Raw genomic sequence first — 15,986 nt, forward strand, 5'->3', positions numbered from 1 at the left:
AATGTTGATCAATTAGACCCAATTATTTAAAATATTTAAAACAGAAATGACATTAGTTTATTTTATTAACTGTGGGAAAACAAAGATAATTGGAAGCCTAAATTAATTTCTCCTTGTATATATTTACTTTTTGTTATATATAAGAATATTTATATGATGTTTAACAGCCAATGATGTACACAATATTGCCACAAGTATGTGGACACCTGACATTCACACCCATATGTGCTTATTTGTCTTCCCTAAACAGTTGCCACAAAGTTGGAAACACACGACTTTCTAAAATGATTTGTATGCTATAGCATTACAATTTCCCTTCACTGGAACTAAGAGGCCAAAACCTGTTTCTGCGTGAAAATGCCTCTATGCATAAAGAGGAAGACATGGTTTGCCAAGGTTGGAGTGGAAGAACTTGAGTGTCCTGCACAGAGACCTGACCTCAACCCCACTGAACACCTTTGGGATGAACTGGAATACCAGACCTCTTATGCTCTTGTGGCTAAATGATCACAAATCCCCACAGGCACGCTCCAAAATCTAGTGGAAAGCCTTCCCTGAAGAGTGGAGGTTATTGTAACAGCAAAGGGGGGCAACTCCATATGATGTTTAACAAGCACATATGGGTGTCCACATACTTTTGTCCATATATTGTATATAATTATACTGTATAGAATAATAATAATAGTAATAGTAAAATATGAGCATAATATTAGTGCAGGGGGCGTGTCCCTCTCAATGCCTATGGTGGTAACATAGCCAGCGTTGACGCTAATGCTGCCTTCACGTGCTATCGGAATTATCGCAAATACGAGTTTCCCACTAGGAAGTTGCACGACTGGGAAACTCAGAGATAATTTTGATACTTGAGTTTCTGAGAGAAGAGGAGTCCTAAACTGTTGTACATTTTTACACCGTGAAAATAGCCTGTATTTTACCAAAATTCCATTAACTTCAGCAAGCTAGCTGAGTAATATGTGTTATGGTGTCAAAATAAAAGTAAAAGAAAAAAAGAAATATGTATGAATGAATCTGGCGTCGTCCATGTTTCATGTTCCTTCCGACCCCATATACTCGTAATTCCCACTTCAGAAGTGGGAAGTAGGAGAATTCCGGTAGCACGTGAAGGCAGCATAAGTATCAGCTGATTGGTGAAGAGGCTGTGATCAGCTGACTGAGGAGGCGGGTTCGTTTAAATTCCGCACTGAGGACGCTAATATTGGGAGTCGGTTCACACTGACACGAATGAGGTGTTAAACTAACCACCCAACCAACCAAGCGAGCCAGCGTGTGCTACTGACATGGCACGACGCTGTTTGTGTTATAAATTTGTGTCATGTCCGAAAGCGAAAGTGCAAACGACTTTCAAAAGATAGATGATTCGGCAGAAAAAGCGCGTGAAGCTCCAGAAACAGGAGCCACTCCAGCAGCACCGTGCACTCAGGTATCAGAGAAACACAATGCACCTGATGCCACCAGTGCGTCTCACACTTCAGCCAAAGACTCAATACTTACACAAGAAAGTAAAACTCAGTCACCAGAGCCATGTGAGGCACTTAAAAATCATCCTGCTGAAGCTGAAGCTCCTTCCTCGAGCATGCTCCCCAATCCTGTGACCTCCTCTCTAACATCTGCCTCCATGGCTCCAACACCAAAAGTCATAGTGAGCTGTGCGCCTGGCAGATCTGCCACGCCGCTGGTGGTGGGGGCGAGAGTGGTGTCGGCAGCTATTTCAGCAGCCGGGGCCAGTGGGCAGACCTCAGCTTCACATCCTGGAGGACTCACTGTGATGTCTAACCAGGTCAGACCTCCAGCAGTGACCCAAGCTCCTCTCCGAGCAGCGATCATGGCTTTACCGAGGGCATCGAATGTAACGCCGCAGAATGTAACAGTGCCACGGAGTCCTCAGACTACATCTCTCCAGCTACCTGCCAACTTCCAGATTCCACAAGGTTTGTGTTGAGGTTTCAGGTATGAGTTGCCTTAAGGGTGTCTCTAATTTGTCCTTTGTAAGTGCTTCATCTTGGCATTGTTTTTTTTTTTTTTTTGCCTAGGTATGGTTTTAATTCGCAGTGACAGTGGGCAGTTGATGTTGGTTTCCCAGCAAGCTTTGGCTCAAGCACAGGCCCAGGGCTTAGTGCCTAAATCATCCAATGTCACTACAACAGTAAGACCACAAGCCTCCCAGGTATCTTTTGTATCTTCTATATATTTTTTTTTTCTGTGGCTACTTAAGTTAATTAGAATAGATAAAGTGGCACTTTTTTAAAATAAATAAGTCAATTTTACTGTCATCTCATCCATACACATGTATGTAAAGGAACAAAAATATTGTGATATTTTTGCTATACAGTATACAATTCAATAAAGAGGCCCTGAACACAAGTAGCATGAGATGTACAAAACAGCATGTATTTTTTTTTTTACATAGATGAATTCTAAGTCATACAATAAAGCAAAATAATCTTATTCTCAGGCAACAGCCACATCTATCATCAGAGTCTCTCTGCCATCTTCATCTACAACGGTAGCCACCTTAGTAAAACCCGGCTCCTCGGCAGCAAAGGCTGTTCTGAAGCCCAGCTCCACCACGGGCACTGCCACAATCAAACCCACCACTACAGCAAGCACTATTATTAAACCCCCCTCAGTGTTAGGGACTGGCCTTAAGCCAAGCTCCATCACAGGGCCCACCGTCATTAAAGCTCCCTCTGCTCAGAAACCTCCGATAAGCACCACAACAGCGACCATAAGCCAAAGGACCATCACTGGCACCAGTGTTCCCTCTACATCTGTAGTGAAGGTAGGTGTAAGTCTGCATTTCACAGTATGCAGGCTATGATATGTCAGGTATTTAACTACTAAACAATGTTTTGTTTTCTTTTATTCAGTCTATTGGCAAGGCATCACTTTCTTCATCAGTTACTCAAAGCAGTCGCCCAGTTGGCAGTGGCCCTCGAAATATCTCCCCGAATATTCCCATCAAAGCCAGCAGCAGCAGCAAAGTCTCCACCCCGGTCACTGTCACAGCCGTGAGTCATTTCTCCATCACGCTTCTTCATGTTTGTGTATGTGCATGTGTGTATGCTGCCTTCACATATTTCAAGTGAGTCCAATAATCTAAACTTGCTTTTCCACCAGACAGTGTGGTATGGCACCATACAGTTACTACTCCTAACCCAGAACTATCTGTCCCCTGGCTATAAAAATAATGATGGTGCGTCAGGGTCTATTACTCTGGGTTTTTTTTTTGTTTGTTTGTTTGTTTGTTTGTTTTTTTAAATAAGCTGAGCTTGGAATTAAGGTTTTCCATTCTATTATACAAGACTGTTGTCAGACATTATTACTGAAGATTTCTGTGCTACAGTCTGGTAGAATGTCAATTCATTTGACCAATCACTGATCAGCACTATAAGTAGCTCCACCCATACGTCTCTATTTGGTACTCTTGGTACCCTGGCAAGAAAAAGTAATCAAATGCAGCACAAATTAGTTACTGTACCTTTATTAATTGACTAGAAAGAACCTGTCTAGTTCTGAAAGTGTAAAAGGCATTATAATGAAACTATTATTTTTCCAACACGATACTTAATTCTTCACTATTATATATGAGAAGATATTCTATTAAAAGCAGTATCAGTGATAATAGGTAATACATTGAAGTCAGTGTCAGATGATCATTAAATGAGGAGCATTTATGTTATGTTATTATGTTATGTTAGCATTCACGTCTTTATAATGTGAATAAAAAGAAATAAAATGTATGTTGTAAGGAAACAGGGTTCTCACAAAGCAAATTAAAAAAGACATTTAACATGCAACATAACACATAATAGGTTCAGAATTTATTAATTGGTTAATAATTTTGTTTTTGTTAATAATAATTGTTTGGAAAAACCCTGCTTCTTAAGGATGAAAATAAGTCATACTTGCTTTAAGACTTGCTTTAAGGTGAGTGATGAATAAAGCACCTATGTAGCGTACAAAAAATAGTGCTGGAAATGTTTTTGAAAATCCAGGAATTTCATGCATGACCCCTGAAAAAATTTAGAATAAAAATAATGATCTTTCAAGTAGGTGTATATTTGTAATCTTGATTTATTGCATTAATGACCATATAATTGGTAAACAAAAAAGGGGTTCTACTGTAATCTATCTTAATTTGTTCATATGTTTCATTGTTTTGTGAAATGAATGTGGTTTGTGTTCTCGACAGGAGACACTGGAGAATGTAAAGAAATGTAAAAATTTTCTGATCACTCTAATGAAGCTGGCATCAAGTGGGACCCGCTCACCTGACATGGCACAGAATGTTCGAGCTCTGGTCAAAGACCTGCTGGTGTGACATCATTTCCTTTTGTTGTTGTAGTCCTACTCCTTCTACATTAGCATGCAACAGGTTTAAGGTCTTCTGTTTTTTCTTCTCAGGATGGACGACTGGAAGCTGAGGAGTTCACTGAAAAACTTTACATGGAGCTGAAATCATCCCCCCAACCGTACCTGGTGCCCTTTCTTAAAGTAAGATCTCATCTTTGTGAGTTTGATATCAAAAGAATAGAGAATTTAGTCAGAGTTTCTTGTCTTTTTTAGAGGAGCCTTCCTGCTGTGCGTCAGCTCACACCAAACTCTCAGCTCTTCATCCAGCAGTGTGAACAGCCCAAAGCCTCCTCTTCATCCACAGTCAGCAGCAGTGCCCAGAAACTCAGCCATTCTTCCTCCACCACTATCTCTCAGCCTCTCCGAGGCAGTGTACCAGCCGGACCCCCTCAAATGGTAAGCTCACTTGGCACAGAATGTTCAGATATATAAAATACTGTTTTCTACACAAGTCTTCATATTAATTTAAATGTCCTCATGTTAAGGTCATACTGTTTGTCTTTACTCTTCTACAACTGCATACTCTAATGATATACACTCACTGAGCACTTTATTAGGAACACCTGTACACCTACTCATTCATGCAATTATCTAATCAGCCAATCGTGTGTCAGCAGTGCAGTGCATAAAATCATGCAGATACGGGCCAGCAGCTTCAGGTAATGTTCACATGAGGGAGGTCAATAAAGAATGGCTAGTCTGATTCGAGCTGACAGAAAGGCTACAGTGACTCAGATATCCACTCTGTACAATTGTGGTGAACAGAAAAGCATCTCAGAATGCACAACACATCGAACCTTGAGGCAGATGAGCTACAACAGCAGAAGACCATGTCGGGTTCCACTTCTAAGGCAAGAACAGGAATCTGAGGCTGCAGTGGGCACAGACTCACCAAAACTGGACAGTTGAAGACTGGAAAAATGTAGCCTGGTCTGATGAATCTTGATTTCTGCTGAGGCACACAGATGGTGGGGTCAGAATTTGGCACCAACAGCATGAATCCATGGACCAACCTGCCTTGTGTCAACAGTCCAGCCTGGTGGAGGTAGTGTAATGGTGTGGGGAATGTTTTCTTGGCACACTTTGGACACGTTAATATCAATCAATCATCGCTTGAATGCCACAGCCTATTTGCGTATTGTTATTGACCATGTGCATCACTTCATAACCACAATTTACTCATCTTCTAATGGCTACTTCCAGCATGATCATGCACCATGTCACAAAGCAAAAGTCGCCTCAAACTGGTTTCATGAACATGACAGTGAGTTCAGTGTTCTTCAGTGGCCTTCCCAGTCACCAGATCTGAATCCAGTAGAACACCTTTGGGATGTGGTAGAACGGGAGATTCACAGCATGAAAGTGCACCTGAAGAATCTGCGGGAATTGTGTGATGCAATCATTTCAACATGGACCAGAATCTCAAAGGAATGTTTCCAACATCATGTGGAATCCATACCATGAAGAATTGAGACTGTTTTAAGAGCAAAGAGAGGCTCTACCCAGTATTAGTATAGTGTTCCTAATAAAGTGCACAGTGAGTGTATAATCCCACTATCTGGTGTCACTCTGAAGAGGATGGGTTCTGTTTTGAGATTTCTGTAAAGGTACTTTGTGATGATGTCTCCTGTGAAAGTGCTGCAGATACAGCTGAACTGAGTAAATAAATGATTCACTGGTTGTTATTTAAATGAGATGTAGAGGCAACAAGGTCAAATACAATAACATTTAAATAATCTGTCAGCAGAGTTTGTCCACAGTAGTTAAGTAGCTAGCTGAGGGTTTTCAAGCACACTTTGTTTTCCCTGCCACTACACACTGTTTGAGTGTTATGCCTTGTATATAACATTAATCATATGCTACCTGTGGTATGTTGGACAAATTACACAGTCTGAATTGGCCAGTCAAATCTCTTCAAATTATATTAAATGAAAGTACTCTGGTATTCCAGCTCAAATAATTCTTCGGACAGTAAATATATGAACTGTTGCCAACTATTTTCAGTTTAATCTCCTGTAAACATGTGACTGAAAACTATGTACTGTATGTTTTTCTTCTGTCCAAGTTTTTAATCCAGTTATGTTTGAAATAGTGAAAGTGAGCCCCTTTGCTGAATTGTGACTCATTTTTATGACATTTTGTCCAATTTATCTTCATTCCTTGGTTTAGTTCCTGCCACCCACACTTCAGTATAATTCACTTAAAGCCACCAGTATCCCGTCAGCTCATGCTTGATGCAGTGATTTTCAAATGCCATTTGTCATCTTTTAATCTAATTTATGGGATTTTATTGTTTATTGCATTTGTTTATATTGAAGAATATCTCCAGGAATGTTGCCCCTCATTTTTCTTACACCAAAGATACACAAACACACACACACACACACACACATACACACACAAAAAACCTTTTGAGTGTATGAAAGCTGACATTTACATATAGCTTTTCTTGGTTTCCTGCATTGCCAATGAGATATGGATATCTTTTGACATTGTCTAATTCTGCCTGTATGTATTAGTTATGCTGCATTTGAGTTGAAGTTTTGGATTTGACCAGGTGATCCAGCAAACCAAAGGAGTGATTGTGGAGCAAAGTGTGACCTCCTCACCCCGTGTTGTGTTGCCAGTGCAGAACCACACACAGCCCAAGCATCCAGTCATTCAGACCAACACACAGGCAGCAGGTGGTAACGGTTCTCCTTCTCCTTATTCTCCTCAAAGAAATGTGCTGTGTTCAGTTCTATCCCTTTATAAAAAAAAAAAAAATTAACTGGACAAAATCTGGAAAAGTGTGGAATTTAAATACACTCATTGCCAGATCTGGAAATAATAAATAAATAATTAAGAGTAGATGTTTTGTTGGCTAAGTAATATAGACAGTATAATTGCATTGTCTGTTCTAAATACATTGTCTATTGGCATTGCCTTATTCTTTGCACCAACACAGCCTCCCTAAAGCACATCATACTTCATGTTCTTCCTTTTCAAAACACATTTAATGACATAAAACTAGAGGGAAAAAAGTTTTTCCAGAAAAAGAGGAGGGGACGTTGGTCACAGAGTGGTTGTTAAAGTATGTCTCAGTTTTATTATTACTGTAGTCACTAAGTCCTCCCTCTTGTGACTAAACTTTAGTGAACTGATTAAACTTTGAGTGAATGCAAGTGGAGTTGCTGAAATGTGCCACACTGAGGGAGTGTTTTTGAAATTTTTATGTCTTTTTATGAAATTTAGTACATAAAATTTAATGAGACAGGATATTCTTTATTGAGCAAGCCTAAGATCAGGTAAATCCATGGTAATGTCATTGTCACAGGTATAACCACAGTTACCCTGCGAGACCGTAGTAAAACTATGGCAGTATCATAGTATCATAGTTCTGTGAATTTTTGAAATGACTATGTGCTGTATTAATTATTTTGACCTTTCTAGTACGATGTGTTTTTTTTAAAGGAGCTTTTAGGAAGCAGTATTCTCTCCAGGCATCTAAAACCCCCTCTGGACCAACTCAAGCAGCACAAACATACAATTTCAAGGACAGCACCTCAGGCTCATTCCGGTAATGACTACTATTCTCTGCTCCACAGTGGATTTTGTGTTGTGGTTTTGAGGAGTAGAGACCTATCTGTGGCGGTTTAAAAATGCAGTGCACTTAGGCTTTGTTACTTTACATGTACACAATTACTGACTGTAGCCTATCTGGTATTGTGCATAATTTTTCCAGTAGCCTCTTAGCCATTCAACAGTGGAAAGGGACCATCGACAGTGGAAAGTACCATCACTGACCAGATATCTGGGTGGCAGATCACTGGTACAAGTGTATCAGGTCACTGTTGGGTTAAGAACAGTCACTCAACCAAAAATTCAGCCAGCAGTGATACTGTGTTCCGAAACTGAAGGGTGGAGGATACAAATAGTGCATATAAAATAATGAGTTTTATTTTCAAGATGGACCAACAAGGAAGGTGTCCCTAATAAAGTGACAACACCACACATTCTGTCATGCCTCTGCCCCGTCAATGTCACCACTGTGCTAAGAATGATCCAAAGCCCAAATAACGCCTGGTCAGCGATGGTCCTGTGGTGGTCCCTTTCCACTGCCAGACAGAGTAGAGGGGGCTAACAGGCTGGCTAACAGGCTACAGTCAGTAATTTTATACTTACAGTATGAACCTTTAAACCTATACCTGATAAAATTACCATTAAGTAAAGGAACAGAAACGTATTGAGTGAATCTCTCATTCTGTTCGTATGTCCATGTGCTTTTTTCATTTAGCGATGATGATGACATAAATGACGTGGCCTCCATGGCGGGTGTTAATGTGAATGAGGAGAACGCTCGCATTTTGGCGTCCAGTTCAGAGCTGGTGGGCACGGTGGTGCGCTCATGCAGGGACGAGCCCTTCCTGCAGACCACAGCACTGCAGCAGAGAGTGCTTCACATTGGTAATGGTGTCTTCACACCTACTCAGTGAGTGAGTAGGTGGGGAGTAGTGAATAAAATGCCCTGGGTAGGGTTGTACCACATATATTTTCCCTTATATCTTTAATATCCATAAGTTATCCTTGTTTCTCACCCCCCTCTCTCTCTCTCTCTCTCTCTCTCTCTCTCTCTCTCTCTCTCTGTCGTTTGCTCTCATGCTTTTTTTCTCCTGACATTTTGGCACATGTTGAGCCCTGGTAGTGAGAGACAGAACGGAGAGGCTCTCTCTTTGATCAGCAGTATCTCTGACAAGGCTGTTCCGCTTAATCAGTATGCTAATGACTGTGGAATGGTGCAAAATTGCCAGATTGGCAGGAATCCCTTCCACCGTGCTGATCAAAATAACAAGGGAGAGAAAGTGAGAGAACGAAGGGAGGTAGGGGAAGATGGAGTTAGCCTGGAGGAGGAGGAGATGGAGCAAGGGAATTTGGAAATAAAAGAGACAGGCTTGGCCTTGCAGGAACTCAGTCTGCATCAGCAGAAAAGGCAAAATGAGAGCGTTTGCAGATGTCGGTCTGTTCACCAAGCATAACAAAAAGCAAAAGCAAAAATTAATGCCTGACCCCTAGAGATATTTTGACTTATTTCCTGGCTGTACTTGCCGAAATGAAGTTAAAGGTTAAACCTTTAGTCTGTTTGATATTTTACAGTGTCCACTTAATGAATATGTGCTCCAGCAAAAATCCTTTTCCTATCCTAGGAATTATTTAATACCATCATTCTGTTCAACATGCATGCAGTCAGCGATTTTTGCTTGAAGTTAGCTGAAGCTAGTTGTTTTAAAACCTAAAATCCAAACAAATAAAGAAATACAACCAGTCCCTTCAGCCTTTCCTCCAAATCAACACCCCCAACACACACAAACACACACACACACACACACACACACACACACACAGACTAGGATAATCCACTTAAATGACACTGCAAAATCAGGAGATTTCTGAACTAACAAACTAGATGATTGACAGACAAGTAGAGACTTTTTTGACCAGATATTTTTAGGTCGAGTAATTAGACATTTAGACATGTATTACAATACAGCTAAACCTAGCCTAATTGTGTATTTGGATAAATAAAATGTGCAAAGTATTCTCTGGCATTGTTTGAGGTCGTTGTTCTTACTTCTGTGAGCACAGCGCTTGGCAGTGATTAAAATAAATAAATTCTAGTCCAAGTCAAAAGGGACAACACCTAGTGCTAGCTGTGTCCGTGTGTATGTCTGTGCGTGTGTCTGCACATAGGTGGTTCTCTGGGTGTCGCAGAGGTGAATCCAGATGTGCTTGGGTTGCTTTCTCATGCCACACAGGAAAGACTTCGAGTTCTGCTGGAAAAACTCACTGTTATAGCACAACATCACAGTATCTCTTACAGGGTATGTGCAATCACACACGCACAGATGAACCAAAACACCTCACATGGATCATCCTGGCAACCTGAATACATTCATTAGTAATTAATACATCTCCATAAAGCCTTGATGAATTTGTGCTAAATGACATCAGAACTACACTGTTACACAAATTGGTCAGCTCCTCTAAATACACATACAGTGCCTTTTTTAACTTTCCCACGTTTTGTAGTTTCAACCTGGAATTGAAATGGACTTAATTTGGTTTACTCAGTGTGTTTAACAATTGAAGGTATACAAAATATTTATATTGCCCTGCTTGCTGACCCTTATAGTTTTTTAAAGACTGCCCTATATTTGGTTCCACCCATCTTGCTCTCAACCCTGACTAGTTTCCCAGTCCCTGCTGATAAAAAGCATCCCCAGACTGTGATGCTACCACCACCATGCATCACTGTGGGGATGGCGTTCTCAGCAGTGATGGGTTTCTACCAACTGTAGTGCTTTGTGCCAAAAAAAATCAGACCAGAGAACTTTTTCCGTGTTTGCTGAATCTCCAGCATGCCTTTTGGCAAACTCCATATGAGATTTCCTATGTTTGTTTTAAATAATGTATTTCTTTTCACTTTATGGAGTGTCTGGGCTTTTCCCATCTGAGCTGTGGATCTCTATAACTGCGTCAGAGTTTCTCTTGCCCTCATGATTGTTCTCTGACTGTTGTCCTCCTTACTCCTCTAAGCAGAGTCACAGTTGTGCTATGTTCTTTCCATATTTTAGTGATGGATTTAGTGGTGCTCTGCCAGATGTTTGTTTACAAAAATATCCCAAATCCCGAATTAAACTTTTCCAGAACCTTGTTGTTGGGAGTTGTTTTGATAGCTCCTTGGTCTTCATGATGCTGTTTGCTTAGGTATATTCACTAACAAACTCTGGGGGCTTCCTGGAAGGTGTGTATTTGTATTGAGATCACATGACACTTTAATTGCACACAGGTAGACTCCATTCATCTCCGTTCAGTATGACTTCTGATGGCAACTGTTTGCACCAGAACTAATTTTTGGGTTTCACAACATTGGGGGTGAGTGCCTATGCAATCACAACTTTTAAAATTTTTTTTTTCAATTATAAGGGCTATTTTGAGCAGATTTATGACATAAAATCCCAATACATCCCCAAGTACATTTCAGTTCTAGTTTGTAATGTTACAAAATGTAGAAAAGTTCAAGGGGGTGAATACTTATGCAAGGCACCGCAGAAGTAATGCAAAACAAAGATATGAAGAGTCTCAGTTGGTTTGAGTTGAAAATTGAATTAATAGGTACTGAATGCTGTTAAAGCTTAAATGCACGTTTCTGGAGTTAGGATGACTGGCGGAACATTCAGACCAGTGACACACGCTCCCAGCTAAAGTTCCTGGAGCAGCTGGAGAAAGTGGAGAAACAAAAGAGAGAAGAGGAGGAGAGAGAAACCCTGCTGCGCATCGCTAAGGTGAATGTGTGCGGGTGTATATATACACGGAGAGTCACTGAAAGTGAGCAGGCCAGCCATTTTGTGTGTCTTGTTTTATTTTCCCTTCAGAGTCGCTCGAGCAGTGAGGACCCCGAGCAACTTAGGCTCAAACAGAGAGCGAAAGAGGTTGGTTAGTTTGTGTGTGTGTGTGTGAGAGCACATGTTCCACTTATGTTGTGGTAGAGCTGTCAGAGTTCCCTAGGACATATACCCCAGAAACACTAGTCTAGACTAGACTAGTGTTTTTTCTGATTAGAAGCTAATTTTAATTTGAGTTTAATTGGAGCAGAAACGGAAGCCTGAGGCTATACATGGAGCAAAATGAAGTCTCCTTAGACCTGTGTGTATGTGTGTGTGCGCGTATGTCCACAAGGAATATCTGACAGTTTTGACCTTATGGGAACATTTGTCTGGTCCCCATCAGGAAACAACAATTTTTTTTAATACAAAAACTGCAGCTTTTATTAAAATAAACTAAAAGAGCTAAAAAAAAAAAGTTTCCTTTTGGTTCATCCTCACAAGAAGAGTAAGACAAACGTGTGTGTGTGTGTGTGTGTGTGTGTGTGTGTGTGTGTGTGTGTGTGTGTGTGTGTGTGTGTGGGGATGTGGATGTGGATGTGGATGTGGATTAAGAAGTTGTTAGACAACCTGAAATAAAACTAAAGGGTTTTTTGTGTTTTTTTTACCTTTCTAGTTTATGTTCCCTCTAATATTGTGTATACAAATGTGTCCATATTAATCCTTTTAAAAATATTTTATTTTCTGTAATCTTTCACAAAAATGCAGTGACATTGTCAGTGTGTACTGTCTGCTTTTATAAAACTGACTGATGCCAGTGTTACTCATAGTAACAAGCAGATGATTGGACAATAAAATATATATTTTCCTTCTTTCTGAAATAAATGTTAAATAATACATTTTTGTAAACAAAAAAAAAACCTAGTGAAAAACATTGACACGATGGCTTTGTAATTTTTGCAATTTTTTAATTATAGCACTCACTTAGCAAACCTATATAACCATAACCTAATTTAAAGTGCTGTTTAAAATTAAGTTAATGATTAAATTGCTGGCCTCTTAAATCTGCTAGAAAAAGACTTCTGGAAAAAAGTGAGAAACTTTGGCAGACAGTACACTAACCTGCTGAAGAGTTAAGTGCCAGTAGAGAAGTGATTCCAGCCAGAGACATTAATCAGATTCAGGACGTCTGTGTGACTATTTTTAGCTCCACTCATATGTCCTTGCACTTGGATAAGAAAGGTAATCAAATTCAGCATGAGTACATACGTAAAGTAGGATTATGGATATTTTGCTAAGGCTATAATTGGCCCTGCTCTCTGAGTGGGAAGGTTGGCATTATTTATACACTATATGGCCAAAAGTATGTGGACACCTGACCACTGAACATCCCATGCCAAAACCATGGGAATTAATATCAAGTTGTTCCCCGTTTGATGTTATAACAGCCTCCACTCTTCTAAGAAACTTCTTTCCACTAGATTTTGGAGTGTGGCTGTGGGGATTTGCCCAAGAGGTTGAGCACTGATGTCTGGGAAGACGACCCAGTGCATAGTTTGTGTTCCAGTTCATCCCACTGATCAGTTCAGTAGGGCTGAGGTCAGGGCTCTGTGCAGGACACTTGAGTTCTTCCACAAAAACCTTGGTAAACCATGTCTTCATGGACATTGCTCTGTGCATATGGGCATTGTCTTGCTGGAACATGTTTGAATTAGACCACGTAGTTCCAGTAAAGGGAAATCTTAATCCTACGGCATACAAAGACATTCTAGACAATTGTGTGTTTCCATCTTTGTGGCAACAGTTTGGAGGACCACACATGGGTGTGATGGTCAGGTGTCCACAAACATTTGGACATATACTGACATATTCAATTCAATTCAGTTTTTTTTGTATAGCGCTTTTAACAATGGACATTGTCACAATGCAGCTTTACAGAAATAAATGGATTCACAAAAAATATATTGTAAATATGCGAATTTATCCCTACTGAGCAAGCCAGAGGCGACGGTGGCAAGGAAAAACTCCCCGAGACAATATGAGGAAGAAACCTTGAGAGGAATCAGGCTCAAATGGAGCCCATCCTCATCTGGGTGCAAAGGATAGTGCGATTATAAATAAATCCCTTCTATTATTGTGTACTATATGGACAAATACTGCAATTGTGCAACCAGTAAATTCATCACATATCTCCCCCTGTCGATTATTGTAGCACTAGACAATGCAATGTGATGAGACTGAAGTACAGAAAGAACAGATTACACTTCGGTTTTATGGATAGGTCAGAGGTTGACCTGTATGTGCACTCATGACTCAGTGGTTAGGATTTTGGTCTAACTGATCAGAAGGCTGTGAGTTCAAATCCAAGCACCATTGAGCTGGGTCATTAAGCAAGACCCTAACTGCTTAAATGTATCCTGACTCAGTTGTAGGTTCCTTTGGTGTAGAGCATTGGCCAAATATGTAATCATACAGTAAATGAGACAAGACGAGAGTTGGGAGGAAAACACATGGCCTTTATTATAACAAGTTCACGTCTCTTGCTCAGATGCAGCAGCTGGAGCTAGCTCAGATGGAGCACAGAGATGCTAACCTGGCAGCACTTGCAGCTCTCGGGCCTCGTAAGAGGAAACCTCTGGAGGCTTCTGGCTCTGGGACTAACCAGGTATTGACCTCTACACAAGCACCTCTGTGTGTGTTTGAGAGAATGTTACTGTGGAAGTGATAACCAGGTTTGTTGTTTTTGTATCTTTCAACACTTGTATGTGTTTTTGCTGAGGGAAGGATTTGCAGTCTTGTAAACACTCTTGTGCAACCACACACATGTGCTGGCCTGCAGTCACGCTGATATTCATTTTCATTTGGTCTGTGTTTCTCTGTGTTATGTTTCATGGGGGTTTAGAGTGTCTTTCTATTACAAGGTAAAATCCACAAAGATCCAATTAGGCAGATAGGTATGATAAAGGGAAGTGTGTTTTTTGCATTGCAGATAGTGCTTATGACAACCAAATAGCCTCAAATCTTCTCTATCTGGGCAGTTTTTTTTTATGTTTTTATGTATTGTCATGGAATATGCATCTCTTTAAGAGCTATTAGCATGGTATAGGAGAATCTGATGTACTGAGTGAACGTAAATGAGAAGAAATTTGTGAGAGAAAAAAGGCAAAGGATGCTATACCTCCTTTCATGCACATGTACTGCAGTAACCAACACACTTCATATTATTAAAATGTGTGGTTATTAGTGAATCATTCAAGCAGTGTTAAATTAATCTTTGGTCTGCTCTTTGACAAGTCATGATGAGCCCTTTTTTGGAAAAGATTATAATTGTAGTAAAATATGCATTTCTTTGGTTGAGTCTGAAGTCCAGCAGGAAGTTCACCTTCTCCGTTTCCTCTCAGGTTCTGGGTTTACGTGCACAGAGAACTGCTCAAAGGGTTCCGACACGTGTGACTTTCAGAGATCTGATCTTCTGCATGGAACAGGACCGTGCACTTAGACACTCCCTTACACTCTACGATGCTTTCCTACGGTAGAAGTCCTTCAGTTTAGTTCTAAAATCGCCGTTTACATGTCTTATATAGAGGACTAATTATTACATCTTACATTAAGGACCATATCATTTCTGGATGAAAATTTTTCTTTCTATCTAGATCATATTAGTGTTAGTTGTTAAAATTTCAAACTCTTTATTTTGATCTGTGCAAATATTGATTGAAATATTTTGGCATTTGACTCTGCTATTATTAAAACACTTCAGCATTGCACTTATATTGTGTCTGTTTTGAGAATGATGGCCGGGATTGGCCTTGTTGGAGGAAAATGTTTTTTTTTTCCTATTTTCTAAAAAACAACTTCATTAGATTCCCAAAATAATATTGTAGCTTCCTGCTTATACAACTGTACTAATGTTATTTTAATTTTACTATAATGCAATTTAGTAAATGTAGGATTAGTTGGAGATAGAGTTTTGGAACAAGCTCGAGGGACATCCTACAGCAACAAGCCTGTGCAGAACAGGATACTGCCTCAGGAGCTGGGATCAACCAGTCAGAGTAGGGCACTGCTGCAGGCAAAGGGACTGACCAATCAGGGTATGATACAGCCTCAGGGGTTAGGGACAACCAATCAGATGGGGATGTCATTTCAGGGCCTACAGCTAACCAGCAGGAACTACACATAGCCATAGGGCCAAGAGAAGAGCAACCAGGCCGGTATCATTGGCGGAAAACACCTCAAATCGTGCAGCTA

General features: G+C 40.3%; 1 protein-coding gene across 1 annotated transcript; it reads left to right on the top strand.

Annotated features, from left to right (window-relative positions):
• The first annotated feature begins 1,012 nt into the window (after positions 1-1,012).
• On the top strand, positions 1,013-15,557 carry taf4b (TAF4B RNA polymerase II, TATA box binding protein (TBP)-associated factor). Its single transcript, XM_026944412.3, has 15 exons — positions 1,013-1,949; positions 2,052-2,185; positions 2,474-2,800; positions 2,889-3,029; positions 4,214-4,336; positions 4,426-4,515; positions 4,588-4,770; positions 6,932-7,058; positions 7,828-7,933; positions 8,651-8,820; positions 10,102-10,232; positions 11,571-11,696; positions 11,787-11,843; positions 14,284-14,400; positions 15,137-15,557. Exons 1-15 carry the CDS (start codon positions 1,334-1,336, stop codon positions 15,269-15,271), a joined length of 2,583 nt encoding a protein of 860 aa, XP_026800213.3. The 5' UTR covers positions 1,013-1,333; the 3' UTR covers positions 15,272-15,557.
• Positions 15,558-15,986: the final 429 nt, after the last annotated feature.

The sequence above is a fragment of the Pangasianodon hypophthalmus genome, chromosome 19, assembly GCF_027358585.1.
Source record: "Pangasianodon hypophthalmus isolate fPanHyp1 chromosome 19, fPanHyp1.pri, whole genome shotgun sequence".
Classification (NCBI taxonomy): domain Eukaryota; kingdom Metazoa; phylum Chordata; class Actinopteri; order Siluriformes; family Pangasiidae; genus Pangasianodon; species Pangasianodon hypophthalmus.

Coding starts and splice junctions, on each gene's coding strand:
- taf4b (XM_026944412.3), top strand. CDS start 1,334: ATGTCCGAAAGCGAAAGTGCAAACGACTTTCAAAAGATAGATGATTCG. Junction 2,186..2,473: donor TAAGACCACAAGCCTCCCAG/GTATCTTTTGTA, acceptor TCTTATTCTCAG/GCAACAGCCACATCTATCAT. Junction 4,337..4,425: donor CTCTGGTCAAAGACCTGCTG/GTGTGACATCAT, acceptor TTTTCTTCTCAG/GATGGACGACTGGAAGCTGA.